The sequence below is a fragment of the Panthera pardus genome, unplaced genomic scaffold (genome assembly GCF_024362965.1).
Source record: "Panthera pardus isolate Hobbes unplaced genomic scaffold, ASM2436296v1 HiC_scaffold_3, whole genome shotgun sequence".
Lineage (NCBI taxonomy): Eukaryota > Metazoa > Chordata > Mammalia > Carnivora > Felidae > Panthera > Panthera pardus.
This window is the reverse complement of record NW_026526876.1, coordinates 10504368-10520958: the sequence shown is the minus strand read 5'-3', so window position 1 is coordinate 10520958 and position 16591 is coordinate 10504368. Positions and strand designations below refer to the sequence as shown.

General features: G+C 63.9%; 2 protein-coding genes across 2 annotated transcripts; one reads left to right on the top strand and one right to left on the bottom strand.

The window, feature by feature from the left end:
* Positions 1 to 1065, bottom strand: TMEM256 (transmembrane protein 256). Its single transcript, XM_019413610.2, has 4 exons — positions 933 to 1065; positions 660 to 691; positions 329 to 409; positions 1 to 234 (listed from the first exon to the last, which is right to left on the bottom strand). The coding sequence occupies exons 1-4, from the start codon at positions 1015 to 1017 to the stop codon at positions 91 to 93; spliced, it is 342 nt and encodes a 113-aa protein (XP_019269155.1). The 5' UTR covers positions 1018 to 1065; the 3' UTR covers positions 1 to 90.
* Positions 1066 to 1599: 534 nt separating this feature from the next.
* NLGN2 (neuroligin 2) lies at positions 1600 to 16437 on the top strand. Its single transcript, XM_053892518.1, is given in 11 exon segments — positions 1600 to 2558; positions 4988 to 5267; positions 5270 to 5683; positions 8518 to 8568; positions 10687 to 10836; positions 11010 to 11195; positions 11321 to 11513; positions 11864 to 12460; positions 13373 to 13643; positions 13645 to 13710; positions 13712 to 16437. Coding segments are annotated over 10 exon segments (2502 nt in total). The 5' UTR covers positions 1600 to 2558; positions 4988 to 5230; the 3' UTR covers positions 14249 to 16437.
* Positions 16438 to 16591: the final 154 nt, after the last annotated feature.

Below are 16591 nucleotides of genomic sequence, written 5' to 3'. Positions count from 1 at the left end.
AAGACTCGAGTTCTTTATTTGCCTTTCCCTTTTAATCCCCTCCCTGCTCCAACTCTTAAAGAAGTACCCAGCAATCAATTACAAAGAAGTTCAAAGGGCCAAGGCAAGCCAGCCCAAGATTAACAGGCTCCCTCCCACGGGGGCCAAAGTCTGGATGCTGGGGTCTCCACTCAGAGCCTGGTAGTAAAAGCTGGTGCAGAATAAGGTGGTTCCAGAGGCTAGCAGTAACCCGGCCTGAAGGAGATACAAGAATACAGGCCAGTAAGAACAGGGCGGACGGAGGGAGCTGGTGGGGCACGGTCAGGGTTGGGCATGGGGGTAGGATTACCCAGAGGGGCTTTCTGCAATGGGGCACCCCTAACAGAGCCAGGCTGTGTAAGAAGTGGTGTTTGTTGGCCTTGTCGAAGAGCTGTAAGAAAAAGAGACATGGAAGGCGGGGTGGGGGAAGACACTTCTTAAGCAACGCTGGTGCCTGCATCCCGTGGGGGCACATCGGAAAAAGTTCGTCCCCCCGCTAAAGTCCCGGCTCGCCCGTCCCACCAGCACCCACGGCACATGCTCGCCGCCCTCGGTGCTCCGCCCCTCCCCTACTTCCCTCAGCGACCCCAGACTTGGGGCGCTCCTAGACCCGGAAGCTGGGCAGCCCCAAGTCCCTTCACCTCCTTCCCGTAGGCATCCGGGAACTGGGCGCCTGTGGAAGGAGAGGCAAAGGTTACCAGTCCGAGCACCTGCCTCCACCGCCCCGACTCCCGGGTGGAGGGAGGGCCCAGGTGGGTGCCCCCAGAAGGCGTCTCATTGGTGGAAACGCACATGGGCGCTTCTGGGGACCAAACTGGACCAGGCAGAGGGCTGTCCGGTGGAGGGGAAAGCCGGCACTTCCCATAGACCCCGCCCCTGCACCAGACCCCGAAGGTCGACCCCAGCCCCCTGACCGTGCGCCCCGTAGGAGGCCAAGCCTAAGGCCCCGGCTCCGGACAAGGCGCCCAAGCGGCGGAAAGCAGCCCCCGGCCCGGCCATGGCAGTGGATGGTCACGCGCCGGAGGAACACCGCCCAGGCCACCCAAGAGGCCAGCCAATCCCAATCTCCCATGCAAATAATGTCCAAAAGTGCCCAATCCGGGACGTGTTCATTCCAGCGTCCAGGTCCTCACCCGGGTACTTGCGCCTTTGTAAAAGCTCTGCTGAGTGGCGAAGCCGCGTGGCGGGCGGAGAAACAAGAACCAATCAGGGTCGGAGGAGCGGAGCAGTGAGGGGCGGGGCGCGGAGGCGGGACTAGAGGATTTGCGTCACGGATTGGCCCACTTTCAAAGTTGATCGCTCCTTCCGATACCTACCCCCCCCACCTCCGGCCAATTTCCAAAGATCCCGGTCCCCACGCGGAGTTCCGCCCCTTTCCCCACTGGCTCCTCCTTTTCAGCTTTAAACCAGGCCTACTCTCACAAGGAGGCGGCCGCTCGGGTAACCAAGCCCCACCCACCGCCGTCAAAACCCCGCCCATGTCGAGATGGCCCCTCCCACGGATCCAAGGCCCCGCCTTCTTCGTGTGATGCCCCGCCCCCTTGAGTTCACCCTCCCCCTCCCCCCCCCCACCCGCCCCCAACCCACCAACCGCGGGAGCCCGGAGGGTGGGAGACCCGGTGGGGGCGATGTCTCCACCCTGCCCCGGCCCGCTTCGTCCATCCGTCGGTCTGTCCGCTCCCGCCCCCTTCTCCCGTCTCCAATCCCCCCACACTCTGGAGGGCGGGCGGGCAGGCGGGTACGAGCGAGGGGTGTGCGCCGCTCTCTCCGCAGGGGGCGGGGGAGGCGGCCGCGCGGTGACGCGCGGGGCTGCTGCGGCTGCTCCGCCGGCGGATCATCACTCTCGGGCTGGGATGGACGCGGGGCGGGCGGGCCCCGGCGCGCGGAGCCAGGAGTCCGGGCCTCCTGGCTGCTGAGCGTCTCCCGAAGCGTCCCCTTTACCCCCGCTGCCCCTCCTAGGAGCCCTGCCGACCCCCACCCCGGGGCTCCAGACCCGGCTCCCGCCCTCCTCTGACTCCCTGGACCTCCCCCCTCCCGCCCGCCCTCGGGATCGACTAGATCCCTCCCCCTCCCCGAGGATTCCGGCTGGATCCCTGCCCCTGCACCGCGGATCCTGCGCTCCCGGGCTCCGGGCCCCTGGGGATTGCCGTGGACACCTCCTCCCGCACCCGATCCCTTAGGATCTTCCGCCTGTACCACCTTCTGGTCCCTCGAAGCCGGCCCACGGAGCCAGTGGATCCCCAATCCAGTCCTGTCTCGTTGCCCCCTCTTCGCTCCGCCGGCCCCACTGCGGGGTTCCCTGTTCTCGGGTTCCTCCTGACCCCATCCCCTACCTCTCCTTTCCCCGGGGATCGACTGGATCCCGGCCCCGCCCCCCGGGGCTGGGGCGATCCCCCTCCCCCCGCCCGGTGAGGCGCTGCGGGCGGGGGCTGGGCCTGCGGGGCCGCGGGGGCTCAGAGGCCGCCGCCCCCCTCCCGAAGCCCATCCGCCCCCTACTCGGAGCCCTGGATGGAGGCACCACGGCCCCAGGGCTGAGCCAGGTAGGAGCTAAGCCGGGCCGGGTGGAGGGGGGTGCGTGGCGGTCCACTGGGGTCTCCTTTTCCCCATCTCTCTCCCTGCGCCTGGTTTCCCCCCAGCCTGCTCTGTCTGCGTGTCTCCGCCTAGGGATGCTCTCGCCGTGTCTCTGCGTCTCGGTCTCTTTGTCTCTGCCTCTCTCCAGCCCATGAATGATCCTTTGAATGGGCCCACAGACCCCGTGTGTTCCCATCTCCCCCTCCCCCTCCTTCTCCCCTTCCCGGCCAAGCCATTTTCCCCACTGCAGGAAGAGGGGGGGGGGGCCTGCGGCCTGAGCCCCCCTCCCTCAATTCTCCCCGGCTGGGGGAGTCAGGCCTGGGCAGGAATGGAGAGAGCAAGGCAGAGGGACAGGGAGAAGGAGGGGGAGAAAGATGTGGCAGACAGAGATGGGGCGAGAAAATGGGGGAGACAGAGATAGGGAAAGAGGGGAGAGAGAGAGAGAAGTAGAAAGGGCTTAAGGGAGAAATTTGGGGAAGAGGTTTGAAGGAGAGAGAAAGATGAGCCACGGCGAGGAGGGAGATGTGGAAAGATGTAGAAGAGAGAAGGGGAAAGGACTGAAGGCAGAAACGAGAGCAAGCTGGAAGAGGCCGGGAAAGATGCTCCGAGGGAGCATCATGGAGAGGAGAGAGGTGAGGGGAGGGAAGGGAGAGAAGCTGGCAGTGAGGAGGCCAGGGGCCCAAAGTACCTTAAAGGGGGGGGGTGGCAGAAACAGACCATGTTAGTAGGAGGGGGAGGGGGAGGCAGGGCCATGGAAGCAGAACCCAGCCTGGCTTGGACAGAGGAGATCCTGAGGGAGCCAGCCCCAAGCCCCCTCCTGGTGATGGGGGAACAGGAGCTTAAGAGGACCTGAAGAGGGGGAGGGCACGACTGGGTGTGTGTGGTAAGGATTCCTGTGTCCTCAGCTCTGGAATAAATTGACACCTGCAGAGAGCCACCCGCGGGCTGGCGCCTGGCTCCGAAAACCCGCGTCAGCAAACAGCTCTGGCGGCTGTTGGGGGGGGGGGGGGGGGGGGACAGGGGGCGCTTGCTGGAATGACCTGGGTGTCTGCCCTTTGGTCTGATCTTGTCTCTTGTCCTGTCCCTGCTGTCCTGAGCATCCAGGCATCAGAGCAGCAACTGTGGGGGGCTTGGCAAGGGGAAGGGGACATCAGTAGCTGAGATGGGGTGAGCAGAAAGCCGAGGTTTGACCCCCCCCCCCAGGACGGAGGTCAAAATGCCATGCATGGAAGAGGCGTCTGGGGTCCAAGGCTGTTGGAGACTGTGGGAGGGGGCAGTGGGTGGACGCATGTGATGCCCTCCAAACCCACCTCAGCACCCCTTCTCCCCAGCCAGAGGCCTGGTCACTAGGGCTAGGCTCTGATTGGCCCACAAGGGGCAAGAGGCGGATCTTTTAGGGTTCTCCAGGCCCCAATCTCCCGCTCCCCTCAACATATACACTTCTTTCTCTATGCTAAGGTTGGGGAAAACTCATGCCTCTGCCCTCATGCCCTGAATGTGCCCCGCGACCAAGCCAGCCCTTCCCCTCTTCCTCCAGACCCCCCTCTAGGGTTAAAGCTGCAGCCGGTTGCCGAGGTAACATTGCGGGGCAGCATCCCGTCGCCCGGCAACCGGCCGCAGGATCACGCATCTGTCCCCGGATTTGCCCCTCCAGCATCCCCTGCCTACTCGAGGCCCTGCCTCAAGGCACCTTAACTCCTGATGGAAGGAATGAGGAACACCTGGGGGAAAGGGGTTCCCCCCCCCCCCCCCGCCGCTGCACAGATTCTTAGGGGATGGGCTGTGGAAGGAAGGAAAAGGTGCTGGGCTCCTGTGGTCCCAAGAAGGGCCCGAGTCTGGCCGGGTTGGGGGTTCAGTGCCTGGAAATCACAGCTGAGGAGTAATTAACAACACGTATAAACAAACCCGCCACTTCCTGCTAATTAATGACTTGGTATTTTTATTTTCTCTTCCTTGTCTCTCTCATCCCTCCCAGGGAGGTGGGAACTGGGACTCCTGAGTCCCCCAGCAACGCCTGCCTAGGAGGGACAAAGCAGCTGGAAGGGTGGGGGGCAGGCTGGTTCTGGGGAGCTGGCCTGCTTCTCCTCTGGCTCTGTCCTGGACCTGTGCGGCATCTTGACCCTACCCTAGCCTTAGACTTTTCTATCTGGGTCCCTGCTTTGGGGGTGGGGTGCTGGGGTGGGAGGGGGAGGCGCTAGGGGGCCGGACGGTGGAAGAAGGGGGGCAACTTGGTGTGGATTCCAAGTCACTAACCACTTGTCTCTTGTTTTCCCCATTCCCTTCTGTCTGCCCTGTCCAATTTCCCTTCCCTTCTTCCACTTCTCCGTATTGTTCTGTCTGTCTGTCTGTCTGTCTGTCTGTCTGTCTCTTGCATACCCCGCCCCTCCTCCCCCCGCAGGTCGGGCCTGCCTTCACCTTCTCCCATTTCTTTCCCCTTCCCCACCCCTCGCCCCCTCCATGGAGAGGAACAGACCCCTTCTCTGTCCAGTCTAACCCAGGTCCCTCCCCACCCCCCTCCTCCCTCCTTTCCCCCACCCCCTTCCCCCCTCCTGGGCAAGGGGGCCTCCCTCCCTCTCCCCCCCCTTCTCTCTCTCTCCGAGGGGGGGGGTCCCGGGGAGGGAGGGGGGGTCCCCCGATCAGCATGTGGCTCCTGGCGCTGTGTCTGGTGGGGCTGGCAGGGCTCAACGGGGGGGAGGGGGTCCTGGCGGCTCCCCGGGTGGCCCGGGCCTGGGCCTCAGCAGCCTCGGGGAGGAGCGCTTCCCAGTGGTGAACACGGCCTATGGGCGAGTGCGCGGCGTGCGCCGTGAGCTCAACAACGAGATCCTGGGCCCCGTCGTGCAGTTTTTGGGCGTACCCTACGCCACGCCACCCCTGGGCGCCCGCCGCTTCCAGCCGCCCGAGGCCCCCGCCTCGTGGCCCGGCGTGCGCAACGCCACCACCCTGCCGCCCGCCTGCCCGCAGAACCTGCACGGGGCGCTGCCCGCAATCATGCTGCCTGTGTGGTTCACCGACAACTTGGAGGCGGCCGCCACCTACGTGCAGAACCAGAGCGAGGACTGCCTGTATCTGAACCTCTACGTGCCCACCGAGGACGGTAAGGCGCGGGCACCAGGCGGGGCACCCCGTGGACGCAGGCCACAAACGCGCATGCGGACCCTCGGGCGCCGGCACCTGCTGGCCTTTGCGGGGGGGGGGGGGGGGGGGGGGCCGTGAGAGGCGCTGTGTGCCTGCGGGCGCCGAGTGCCCTCCGAGGGTGGCCCCGGGCGCCTGGCGGGCAGTCCCAGGAACGCATCCCACAGACAGCCACCCCCGACGTTCTCTGGGGGGCTTAGCGACCCCATCCCCGCAAAGGCGCGCACAGAGTGGCCCCTGAGGGTGACCAGGCATCGGAAGGACCTGTTACCCGCCTAGACGCCCACGCCAGCTCTGTGCCACCTCCCACGCCCAGGCCTGGGCTCCTCCCGAGGAATACCCACTTTAGTGACTTCTGCCCCTCAAGACAGACAGAGACTCCCTTTCCTCCAGGTGTGCTTGGACAGACTGCCACCTCCCACATCGCATCCAGAGGGCCTCACCCGAGCTCAGCGTCTCCTCTTCAGACAGCTCTGTCCCCTGACCCCTGTGCACCCCTGAAGGATCAGGGACCCCCCGCCTCGCCAGGGGCCCCTCCATTCAGAGCCCAGCACACCCATCCCCATCAGAACATCTTTCCCTCGGGGCTCCGGAGCGGGCTGCCCTCGTGAGGTGCGCCCCAGCAGGGCACACGGCCCCCAGCACACTGCCCGGAAAGTCCTCCCCCGGGCCAGCCTTCAGCACACGGGGTATCTCTCAGGGTACCTTCCAGCTGTCCTTATATGATATCCTTGTATCACTGCTTCCGTCTATGTCCACGAACACCCCCATATCATTACGCCAGAACACCCCCACACGGCCACCTATGGATCACGTGACCTAGCGAGTAACCCCGCACGTGGCCATTCACACCACAGTCCCCAGCACCCTCAACGCTTCCCAGGCGTCGCTTACCCCAACCCTCCCTAGCCCCAGGAAGGGACTCGCATCACGACTCAGGCTGTGACAGCGCGCCCAACAGCCCTTTCCCCTACCCACAGATCCAGTGCTCGGACACCTCACTCCCAACACGTTCCGTTCCAGCCACCCTGTGTTCCTCGTACCAGCCATGCACCCCAACACCGTAACCACCCTTCCCATAGAAACCGTGCCTCCTAGCAACCCATGCCCACGACGCTCAGAAGTTTCTACTGCAATCCTACCCAGATCCCAAGCACCTCAATGCACCCCACACCTCCTCCCCAATACCGCGACCCCCTCCACGTGAGGGCCGTCCACCCCCGCCCCCCTGCCCTCTCACGGGCCACCCACCCCGACAGCCTACCTACCCCTAACGACGGCCCGTGAGTCGTCCACCCGGTACTCTGTATTTTTAACCGCCTCTTATCACAGACCTGCTTGGGGCCTGACACATTCAGGTGATCTCACTGAATCCTCACATCAGCTCTGGGAGGAAGAGGTTGACTCAGGCAGGCGCGCCCTCGCGCTCGCGCACGCGCGGGCACGGACGCCCAACATTCTCACGCCCACACGTGCCCTGCTGACTTCATCCCCAGTCGCTTCCTGGTGTAGAGAGCGGGTCCTGATCCTACTGGGTCCCTATGGGGCCATCACCGCCAGCTGGGAGAAGCCTTCCAGAGACTGGCTTAGGCCTTGCGGACCCGTCCCTCCCCGCGCTGGTCCTTATGTCAATGCGGAGAGATCAATCAGCCGGGGGGGACGGGGGGGACCCCTCTGATTCCTGGGCTCTAGCTCTCCCCTGACCATTCCCCAGTCTGGAAGAAACCTGAAACCAAACTGCGAGCCCAGTCTGGGGCCTTTCCTGGACAAGGGGCACACTTTGTGCCTCCCGGCACCTTCTGGCTGGCACCTTATGTGTCAGGCTGGCTCAGGGCACTGTGTTTCCCGTTCCCTATGTGGGGACCGAACCCCGAACTGGGGAGGGGGCGCTTTCTGGCGTTAGAGCAGTGGCGGGGTGGGGGTGGGGTGGGGGGTGGTGCTCACGCCCCCGGTGGGAAGTTTACCGTTCTGGACCGGGGTGGGGGAGAGTAGGCCTGGGTAAGGGGGGAGGTTGGGGGGTGCAGAGGGAAAAGGTGGAATGGAGGGCAAGACCTGATGACCCCTTTCCCTGCTTCGCCCCACACTGGGGAGGTGGGGTGAGAAGCCAGGCCCGTGAGTGCAGAAGGGAGAGGCGTGCTGGCGGGTGAGAGGCTGGACAGGCGGGCGGGTGGCCCGACTGATCTACCCCCAGCCCTCCGGTGGGCAGCTGAGGGCCTCCAGGGGCTGCGAGCTGGGGGGGGGGGGGGGTGTCTCTGCTCTGCCCCCCCGGATCGGTCCTTTCCGCTGCAGCCCCCGTCTCTCAGTCTGGGGGAGCAGGCAGGTGCCGCGCGGGCCCTGAAGAGGGCCTGTGCGAGTGGTGGCCCCGTGGTACAGCTGGCCTTGGTGACCCGGGCTCGGGTGGGCCTCCCCTCCCCTCCCCACCCCCACCTCTAACACCGCTTAATTTCCAGCGATTAGCAAACACTTCGACAAGCCAAGTCAAGGTCTTTCAAACAGGCTTCAGCCCACTCAGGCCCCGCCCCCCCGCCCCCCCCCCCCCCCCTCCAAAACCAGCCTTTTCTTTGGGGCATGACTTTTTCCGGGAAGGGGAACAAAATCGGGTTGTAGAAACGTTTTTCTCTTTTCTTGGTTTCTTTTTCTTGCGACCAAATTTTGCTTTTTTTGGCTTATTTTTTCTGCCCCCACCCTCCCCTTTTCTGCTTTCTGCCCTCCCCTCCCCATCCACCACCTCCCCCCGACCCCCATCTTTCCCCACAAAATTGTCCTTTTTTCTCTGTTTTGTGTTCCCGGTCTTAGGTCCGCTCACAAAAAAACGTGACGAGGCGACGCTCAATCCGCCGGACACAGGTAGATTTAAAAATCCGGCCGCTGCATGTGGTTGCTGATAAGAGGACGGTCACGGCCCTGCCCCTAACTAAATGCCCCCCCGCAGCCCTCCAGGCCCCTAAGTCGTTGTCCCAACTAAAAACGAAAAAGAAAAGAAAAGAAAAACTTGTAATAATTCGAAACGCGAATTACGAAAACTGCAAAGGCGATCCGCACCATGTCGGACCCACTAGCCAACCTGCAAGAAAAGCTAAACACAGCAAAAATAAAAGTGAAAACACAATTGGATGTTGAGAGTTTGACAGAAATTTGGGCTGGTTTGCCACTCGTGACAACTAACATTTGAGGGAAAAAAACAAAAAACAAACAAAAAAAAAACCACACAAACTTTAATTTGGAGCAAAACGACATTGGAAACAAACAAAAATCTAAAGTTGGCAAATTGATGGCACAATTGAAACGGCAGAACCAAAAGCCTGCTACGATTTCCAAAAGCCTATCAGCTGCAGGAAACGCAAACATTCGAAGCAAATTAAAGAATTGGGAAATTTTTGAAAGCAGGGCCCAATATCTTGGAGTTTCACCGCAAAATTTTGAAAAGGAAAACAAAATGCAAAGAACTTTTTTCTTTTTTTCTTTTTTTCCGAAAAAAAAAAATGGATCTTTTTGGTTTTTGGGTTTTTTTTTTTTTTCTTTTCTTGTCGAATCTGCCCCCCGAGAGCTTCTTGTTTTTTGGTTGTTGTTTTTTTCTTTCTTTCTTCTTTCTTGATCCTGTTTCTTGTTGTTGGTTTTGAATTCTTGTCGCCCCCAGCTCCCCTCCCTGCTCCTTCCCTTTCTGACCCCCCCCTCCTCCCACACTGGGAGTGGAGGTGCCGGGTGGGGCGGAGGGGGAGAACTGAGGACTTTAAGAGAGAGCCTTGCAGGGCGGACTCCAGCCCGGGTCTGGAGCGAGGGGAAGAACGAGGTTTGGAGAGGGCACAGAGAGGGCAGCAGGCAGGGGGAGGTGGCAGAGAAGGTCCTGAGAGACTGGAGGCTGGAAAGCTGTCCGTAGGGGTGGAGGGGAGTGTCTCAGTGGCCTGCGGGCTGACCTCGTGGCAGGAGCAAAGTTTCCAGCAGGAGGGAGGTGAGCAGAGGCCCTGGGGATGGGCTGTGGAGGCCCAGGCCCGGCTCTCGTTTGTTGAATGCCCAGGCTAGTCAGACATGGCAGGTGTCAAGGAGGAGGAGGGCCCATGGGGCCATGGGTGACCCCAGCCTGGCGCTGTGGCTGAATCGTGTGGGAGGGGCTGCAAGGGAGGGTACTTGCCATAGCCCTGGGGGCCACTGTGGCGGGCCCTCCCAGGCTCCCACCCTCTTCTGGAATCTGTCACTCCTCGGTGTGGTCTGGAGGGCCTCAAGGGCCTACCACGTGTGGCAGTGACTGACGGGATCCTTTAGGGACATGGCAAGAGGGATGTCCGGTGCAGAACCCAGGGTCAGGCCAGTTTGTTGGGGGGGGGGTCTGAGAGTACAGAGCCGGGCCCTGGCTTTATCAGGCAGGCTCTCTCCCACCCTGCCTCCTCCTGCACAGTAATTAGGCTGGGGGTTGCCATGGTAACTGGGGAGGTGACCTAGAAAGGAATTAGGGCGGGGAGGAGACCAAGCCCCCAGGGACCCTAGGCTGGCACCCCCTCACCCACAGACCAGGCTACCACGTGGACATGAGGCCCAAGGCCTGAGTCTGAGGAGCGGCCAGGACCCTCCCAGCATCCCTAGCGCCAGACTTGGGAGTCTGGTCTCCCTAGGAGCGGGAAGGCGATTTGCTGCGTGTGTGTGTGGGTTGGGGGGTCCCCCGGGTCCAGCAGATGCCCTGGGGAGGGTCCCCCACTCACCCCGGCCTCTTAGGCTTCTCGGAAGGTCTGTGTGGCATTGGGAGACGTGCCGTGGGGCAGACTGGCAGGAGGTGAGGAGGGACCTTCGGCCAGGGCTAGACGGGGAGGGGGGGAGGGGAATCCGGTCTTGCCCCCCCAGGGATGGGAGCGACACGTCCCCTGAGCTCCGGGCCGGTCCTCCGTAGCCCCGGGAGCTGGGCGGTGCTGCTTCTGGTCTGACTGTGCTCTTGTCCCCCGACCCTGGCCCACCGCCCACCCCCTCCCCACGCAGATATCCGGGACTCTGGGAAGAAGCCCGTGATGCTGTTTCTGCACGGCGGCTCCTACATGGAGGGCACCGGCAACATGTTCGACGGCTCCGTCCTGGCCGCCTACGGCAACGTCATTGTAGCCACGCTCAACTACCGACTTGGGGTGCTCGGTGAGGGTGGACGGCCAACTCTAGGGGCTGGAGTCCGGGAGGGGGCCCTGGCGGGCGGCGTTCCCTTCAACCCGGCAGAAGCGGAAGGGCTTCTGGGCTAGACCGGGCTGCCCAGAGAGGGGGCCGGGGTGCTGCGACACCCCCAGGAAGGCCCTCTCCTCCTCTCCTCCCAGGTTTTCTCAGCACCGGGGACCAGGCTGCAAAAGGGAACTACGGCCTCCTGGACCAGATCCAGGCCCTGCGCTGGCTCAGCGAAAACGTTGCCCACTTTGGGGGTGACCCCGAGCGCATCACCATCTTTGGATCTGGAGCAGGGGCCTCCTGTGTCAACCTTCTGATCCTCTCTCACCATTCGGAAGGTACCGGCGACCCCGCCGCCTGCCCCCTCCCCCCGTCCCCTTTCCCACACTCGGATGCTCCCGGGGCGCCCCCTTCCCGCCTTGGGCTAACACAGCCCAGCCTGAGGTCTGCCTGTCCCTGCCAGGGTTGTTCCAGAAGGCCATCGCCCAGAGCGGCACCGCCATCTCCAGCTGGTCGGTCAACTACCAGCCGCTCAAGTACACGCGGCTGCTGGCAGCCAAGGTGGGCTGCGACCGCGAGGACAGCGCCGAGGCCGTGGAGTGTCTGCGCCGGAAGCCTTCCCGGGAGCTGGTGGACCAGGATGTGCAGCCCGCCCGGTATGGGGGTGGGAGAGGGCCCGGGCCAGGCCTTCACTTGCCTTGTTGGTTCCAAGGAGGTTGAGGGTGAGAGGTGCCCGCAGGCAAGGAGAGGTGGGCTTCGGGCCCCCCCACCGGCCCCGCCTTCTTCTCTCGGAAGCCTTCCCTAAGCGGAGGTGCCCAAACAGAGCGAGGGGGCGCACGGTGCCATGAGGTGCTTCAGGGACGACTTCCCGAGAGGCCAAGCGCCCCGAAGGACTCGGCAGATTTTTAAGTAGGGGAGAAGGGTCTTGTGAGCACAGGGCTCAGCAGGCTATGAGCTGAGAGGAGGCCAGGGGGCAGGTGATGAGACCCTGACCCCTTCTCCCCAGCTACCACATCGCCTTCGGGCCCGTGGTGGACGGTGACGTCGTCCCCGATGACCCTGAGATCCTCATGCAGCAGGGAGAATTCCTCAACTATGACATGCTCATTGGTGTCAACCAAGGAGAAGGCCTCAAGTTCGTAGAGGACTCGGCGGAGAGCGAGGACGGGGTCTCCGCCAGCGCGTTTGACTTCACCGTCTCCAACTTCGTGGACAACCTGTATGGCTATCCGGAGGGCAAGGATGTGCTTCGAGAGACCATCAAGTTCATGTACACGGACTGGGCCGACCGGGACAACGGCGAGATGCGCCGAAAGACGCTGCTTGCGCTCTTTACAGACCACCAGTGGGTGGCGCCGGCCGTGGCCACCGCCAAGCTGCACGCTGACTACCAGTCCCCGGTGTACTTTTACACCTTCTACCACCACTGCCAGGCGGAGGGCCGGCCCGAGTGGGCGGACGCAGCGCACGGGGACGAACTACCCTACGTCTTCGGCGTGCCCATGGTGGGCGCCACCGACCTCTTCCCGTGCAACTTCTCCAAGAATGACGTCATGCTCAGCGCCGTGGTCATGACCTACTGGACCAACTTCGCCAAGACCGGGTGAGGGCCGGCGGGGCCGGGTGGGGCGCCCCCTGCAGGCCAAGGCGCACACACCCTCCACCCTCCGCGCGGTCTCCCTCGCGCCCCCCACTCCCCGAGTCGTCATTCCGGCATCTAACCCTGACCCTTCTCCGCCCAGGCACCTGCTGGACGCCTCCTCAGTGCCACGCACTGACCGTCCGCGGGGTCCGACACAGAGGGCCCTGTCCTTCGCGGGGTGGGGCGGCTCGCTTGGCGGCTTTGGCTCCGGGTCTGTCTCTCCCGCCCTCCTCCTCCCTCTCTCCGGACACTCTGCTCTCCGTCTGATGCTCGGGGCTGTGTATGTGAGCGTGTGGGGATTTGTGTCTGTCCGGCTCTCTCTCACCGTCTCTTCGAATCCACGGATGCCTCTCCCTCTCTCTCTCTTCTGTTTACCTTTTGCCTGCTGGTTTCTCTCCTGTGTCTTCGACTCTCGGTTTCTGACGTTTTTATTTATTTTTGAGAGCTACAGACAGAGCGCGAGCAGGGGAGGGGCAGAGAGACAGACAGAGAGAGAGAGAGGGGGGGAGACACAGAATCCGAGGCAGGCTCCGGGCTCTGAGCTGTCAGCCCAGAGCCCGATGCGGGGCTCGAACCCAGGAGACGTGAGATCACGACCTGAGCCGAGTCGGACGCTTAACCTACTGAGCCGCCCAGGCGCCCCGCTAAAATGTGTCCATCTCACTCGGTCTCAGCGGCTGCCTCTCTCCCTGGCTGTCTCTCTTCCTGTCTCGTGTTCTCTGGCTTTCCTTCCGTGTCCCGGGCTCTCTGCATCTCTGTGGGGCGCGCGCACACACACACGCGCGCACGCACACACACACACCCCGTCCCCCACCCCCTCCCCCTCGGGGCCTCCCCCTCACTCCCCCTCTCCCCGCCCTCCTGTGCCCACAGCGACCCCAACCAGCCGGTGCCGCAGGACACCAAGTTCATCCACACCAAGCCCAACCGCTTCGAGGAGGTCGTGTGGAGCAAGTTCAACAGCAAGGAGAAGCAGTACCTGCACATCGGCCTGAAGCCGCGCGTGCGCGACAACTACCGCGCCAACAAGGTGGCCTTCTGGCTGGAGCTCGTGCCGCACCTGCACAACCTGCACACGGAGCTCTTCACCACCACCACGCGCCTGCCGCCCTACGCCACGCGCTGGCCGCCGCGGCCCCCCGCCCGGCGCCCCGGGCACCCGCCGGCCCCCGCCGCCCGCCACGCTGCCGCCCGAGCCCGAGCCCGAGCCGGGGCCCCCGGGCCTACGACCGCTTCCCCGGGGACTCCCGAGACTACTCCACGGAGCTCAGCGTCACGGTGGCCGTGGGCGCCTCGCTCCTCTTCCTCAACATCCTCGCCTTCGCCGCGCTCTACTACAAGCGGGACCGGCGGCAGGAGCTGCGGTGCCGGCGGCTCAGCCCCCCGGGCGGCTCGGGCTCCGGCGTGCCGGGAGGGGGCGCCCTGCTGCCCGCCGCCGGCCGCGAGCTGCCGCCCGAGGAGGAGCTCGTGTCGCTGCAGCTGAAGCGGGCGGGCGGCGTCGGGGCGGACCCCGCCGAGGCCCTGCGCCCCGCCTGCCCGCCCGACTACACCCTGGCCCTGCGCCGGGCGCCGGACGACGTGCCTCTGCTGGCCCCCGGGGCGCTGACCCTGCTGCCCAGCGGCCTGGGGCCCCCGCCGCCGCCGCCGCCCCCCTCCCTCCACCCCTTCGGGCCCTTCCCCCCGCCGCCCCCCACCGCTACCAGCCACAACAACACGCTACCGCACCCCCACTCCACCACTCGGGTATAGGGGGCGGCGGGGGGAGGCCCTCCTCCTCCCCAGCCGTCCCCCCACCCCCACGAACCCCCCGCCGGCGGGCAGTGCCGCTCGGGGAGGCAGGGAGGACCGCTCGGCGACAGGCTTTTCCTGCGCGGGGAGGGGCGGGGGCGGGGGCGGGGGGGCGTCACGCGCGGAGGAGCATGAGGTGGACACGGGTTTTCCTCGCCAGGACGCCGAGAGGCCCTTTCTCTTCTCTGGACCCGGGCCTCGGAACAACTCGGGGGGGGCGTTTCGTCCCCTCCACTGGGACACCAGTCTTAGGTGTGCGGAAACGTGGAAGTGTTTTCCCACGTGGAGGTGTGCTTTCTCACGAGGGGGTGCGTTTTGCCATGTGCAGGGTGAGGTTTTTTTTTTGCCGCCCTGGACACATGTTGGCCCCCTCGAAGAGTTTCTGCGGGGATTTGTACCCCAGAATCCCGTTCCCTCCTGCCTTCTCCCACCTCCTCCCCTCCCCCACCCCATGGAGACCCTGGAAATGGCGTGTTCACGGACCCGTGACCCTTGGCCACCGGACAGACACGGCAGGGTGGTGCCTGGGAAGCAGCGAGGAAATCACAGTCCCCCCCGCCCACCCCCACCCCGGCCCCCTGCCCCACCCCCCTCTGCCCCAGCCAAGCATGTTTATTCCCCCCACCCCTGGCATATGTCAGATGAAGCACGTTCTCTGGGTGGGCCTGGCCTTGGCAGACGACAGACACAGATTCCCTGCCAGGGGGAGGGAGGGAGGAGATCCGTGCACCCCCGTGCTCCCCGGGGAACTTGTTTCCCCACGGGTCCGGGACACATTTCTCTGGGTGGAAACGCCTTCTTGCATGTGGATGTGTGTGTTCCCATGCGGACGGCCCCCGGCTCTCCGGCGCTCCTTGGCCTCCCCGCCAGGTCCAAGAAGGCCTAGCGCCCCGTTCCTCCCCACCCGGCAGGTGGGGACAGACTCCCGACAGACAGAAGCTGGGGGGGTGGGGGGATGTACAACTCCTGGGGGCAGAGCTCTGCCCCTCTCCAAGAGATGCTAAGTTGGGGGGGCATGGCGTGCCACCCACAGAGGCCATGCATGTTTGACCAAAGCCCTCACTGGGGTCTGAGGACAGCCTTTCCCTCAGTCCTCAGATCATTGCTCATCCGTGCCAAACTGCGTAGGTGGGTTTGAGGGGTGGGGTGGGGGGAAGACCCTCAAAACGTGCCAAGGATTCCCCAGTCCTGGGCCAGGGCAGGTAACTGTGGAGACAGGGGGGGGACACGGGGTGGGGGGGGAGGGGAAGCGGCAGCTACAAGGGTCCCGCCTGTGTCTCCGCTCTTCACTGTGTCTCATCCCCTCCCTCGGTGCCTCGGTGTCCTAATCCCCCAACCCTGTCTCCCTCTTTGAAGCCATCCCGTCTCGATGTCAGACCACCTTCTCCCCTTGGACGTCCTCCCCTTCTCTGACCTGGCCCCCCTTCCCTCAGCCGGCCAGGGCTCAAGGAAAGGCGCGGGGGAGAGCAGGGGGGCGAGGCTTCGAGGGACAGGTTGGGGAGAGAATGAGGTCAGCCGTGCCCAGGAACAGATGGAGGGGCAGTGGGGGGCGGGGCCTGGGCAGACAGCAGCAGGGAGAATCTGAAAGGACATGTGTGAGGTGACTGCCCGGGAAGGAGGTGCCCCAGGACAAAGGGCTTGGGCCTCTGGGGACAGGAACGTCGTCAGGAAGGGTTTGAAGGGACACCAGCAGGAGGAGAATCCTCGCCTGCTGGCATTTTGCGGGTTTGTGCCAAACTTGAGTAGGGGGTGGGGTGCCGTCTTCCACACCCGGGTCCAGAACCCCTGGCCTTGGCTCCCCAAAGCCCTTGCCTCCTGACTGTCCCTTCTCCCACCTCCCCCCATGGAGACTTAGTTCTTTTCTGCCCCCTTCCCTTGCCTGGTCTAGCTCCTCTCCAAACAGCCACGTCCTCTAAATGCTAGGGACCTGGGCCCCGAACCCTGTAGACAGATGCCCCCCCCAAGCTGGGGCACGGGAGGGGGGCTGGGGGACCCCATGATTCAGCCACGGACTCCAATGCCCAGCCCCTCTCCCCAGAACAACCCCCTGACAATCCCATGTCCCTGCCCCAACCCTTCGCGGCTCTGTACACATTTTTAAACCTGGCAAAAGATGAAGAGAATATTGTAAATATAAAAATTTAACTGTTGTTCGTGCGTGCTCTGATGGGGGTGGGGGCCCGAGGAAACGAGCCGTCGGGAGGCCCCCCTGCCCGCGCCGGGGAGGCAGTCGGAGCCCACAGCCCATCTCGGCTGATGGCTTCGAGGGCTGAGAGAAAGGGGGAAAGGGTGCTGGGGTGAGGC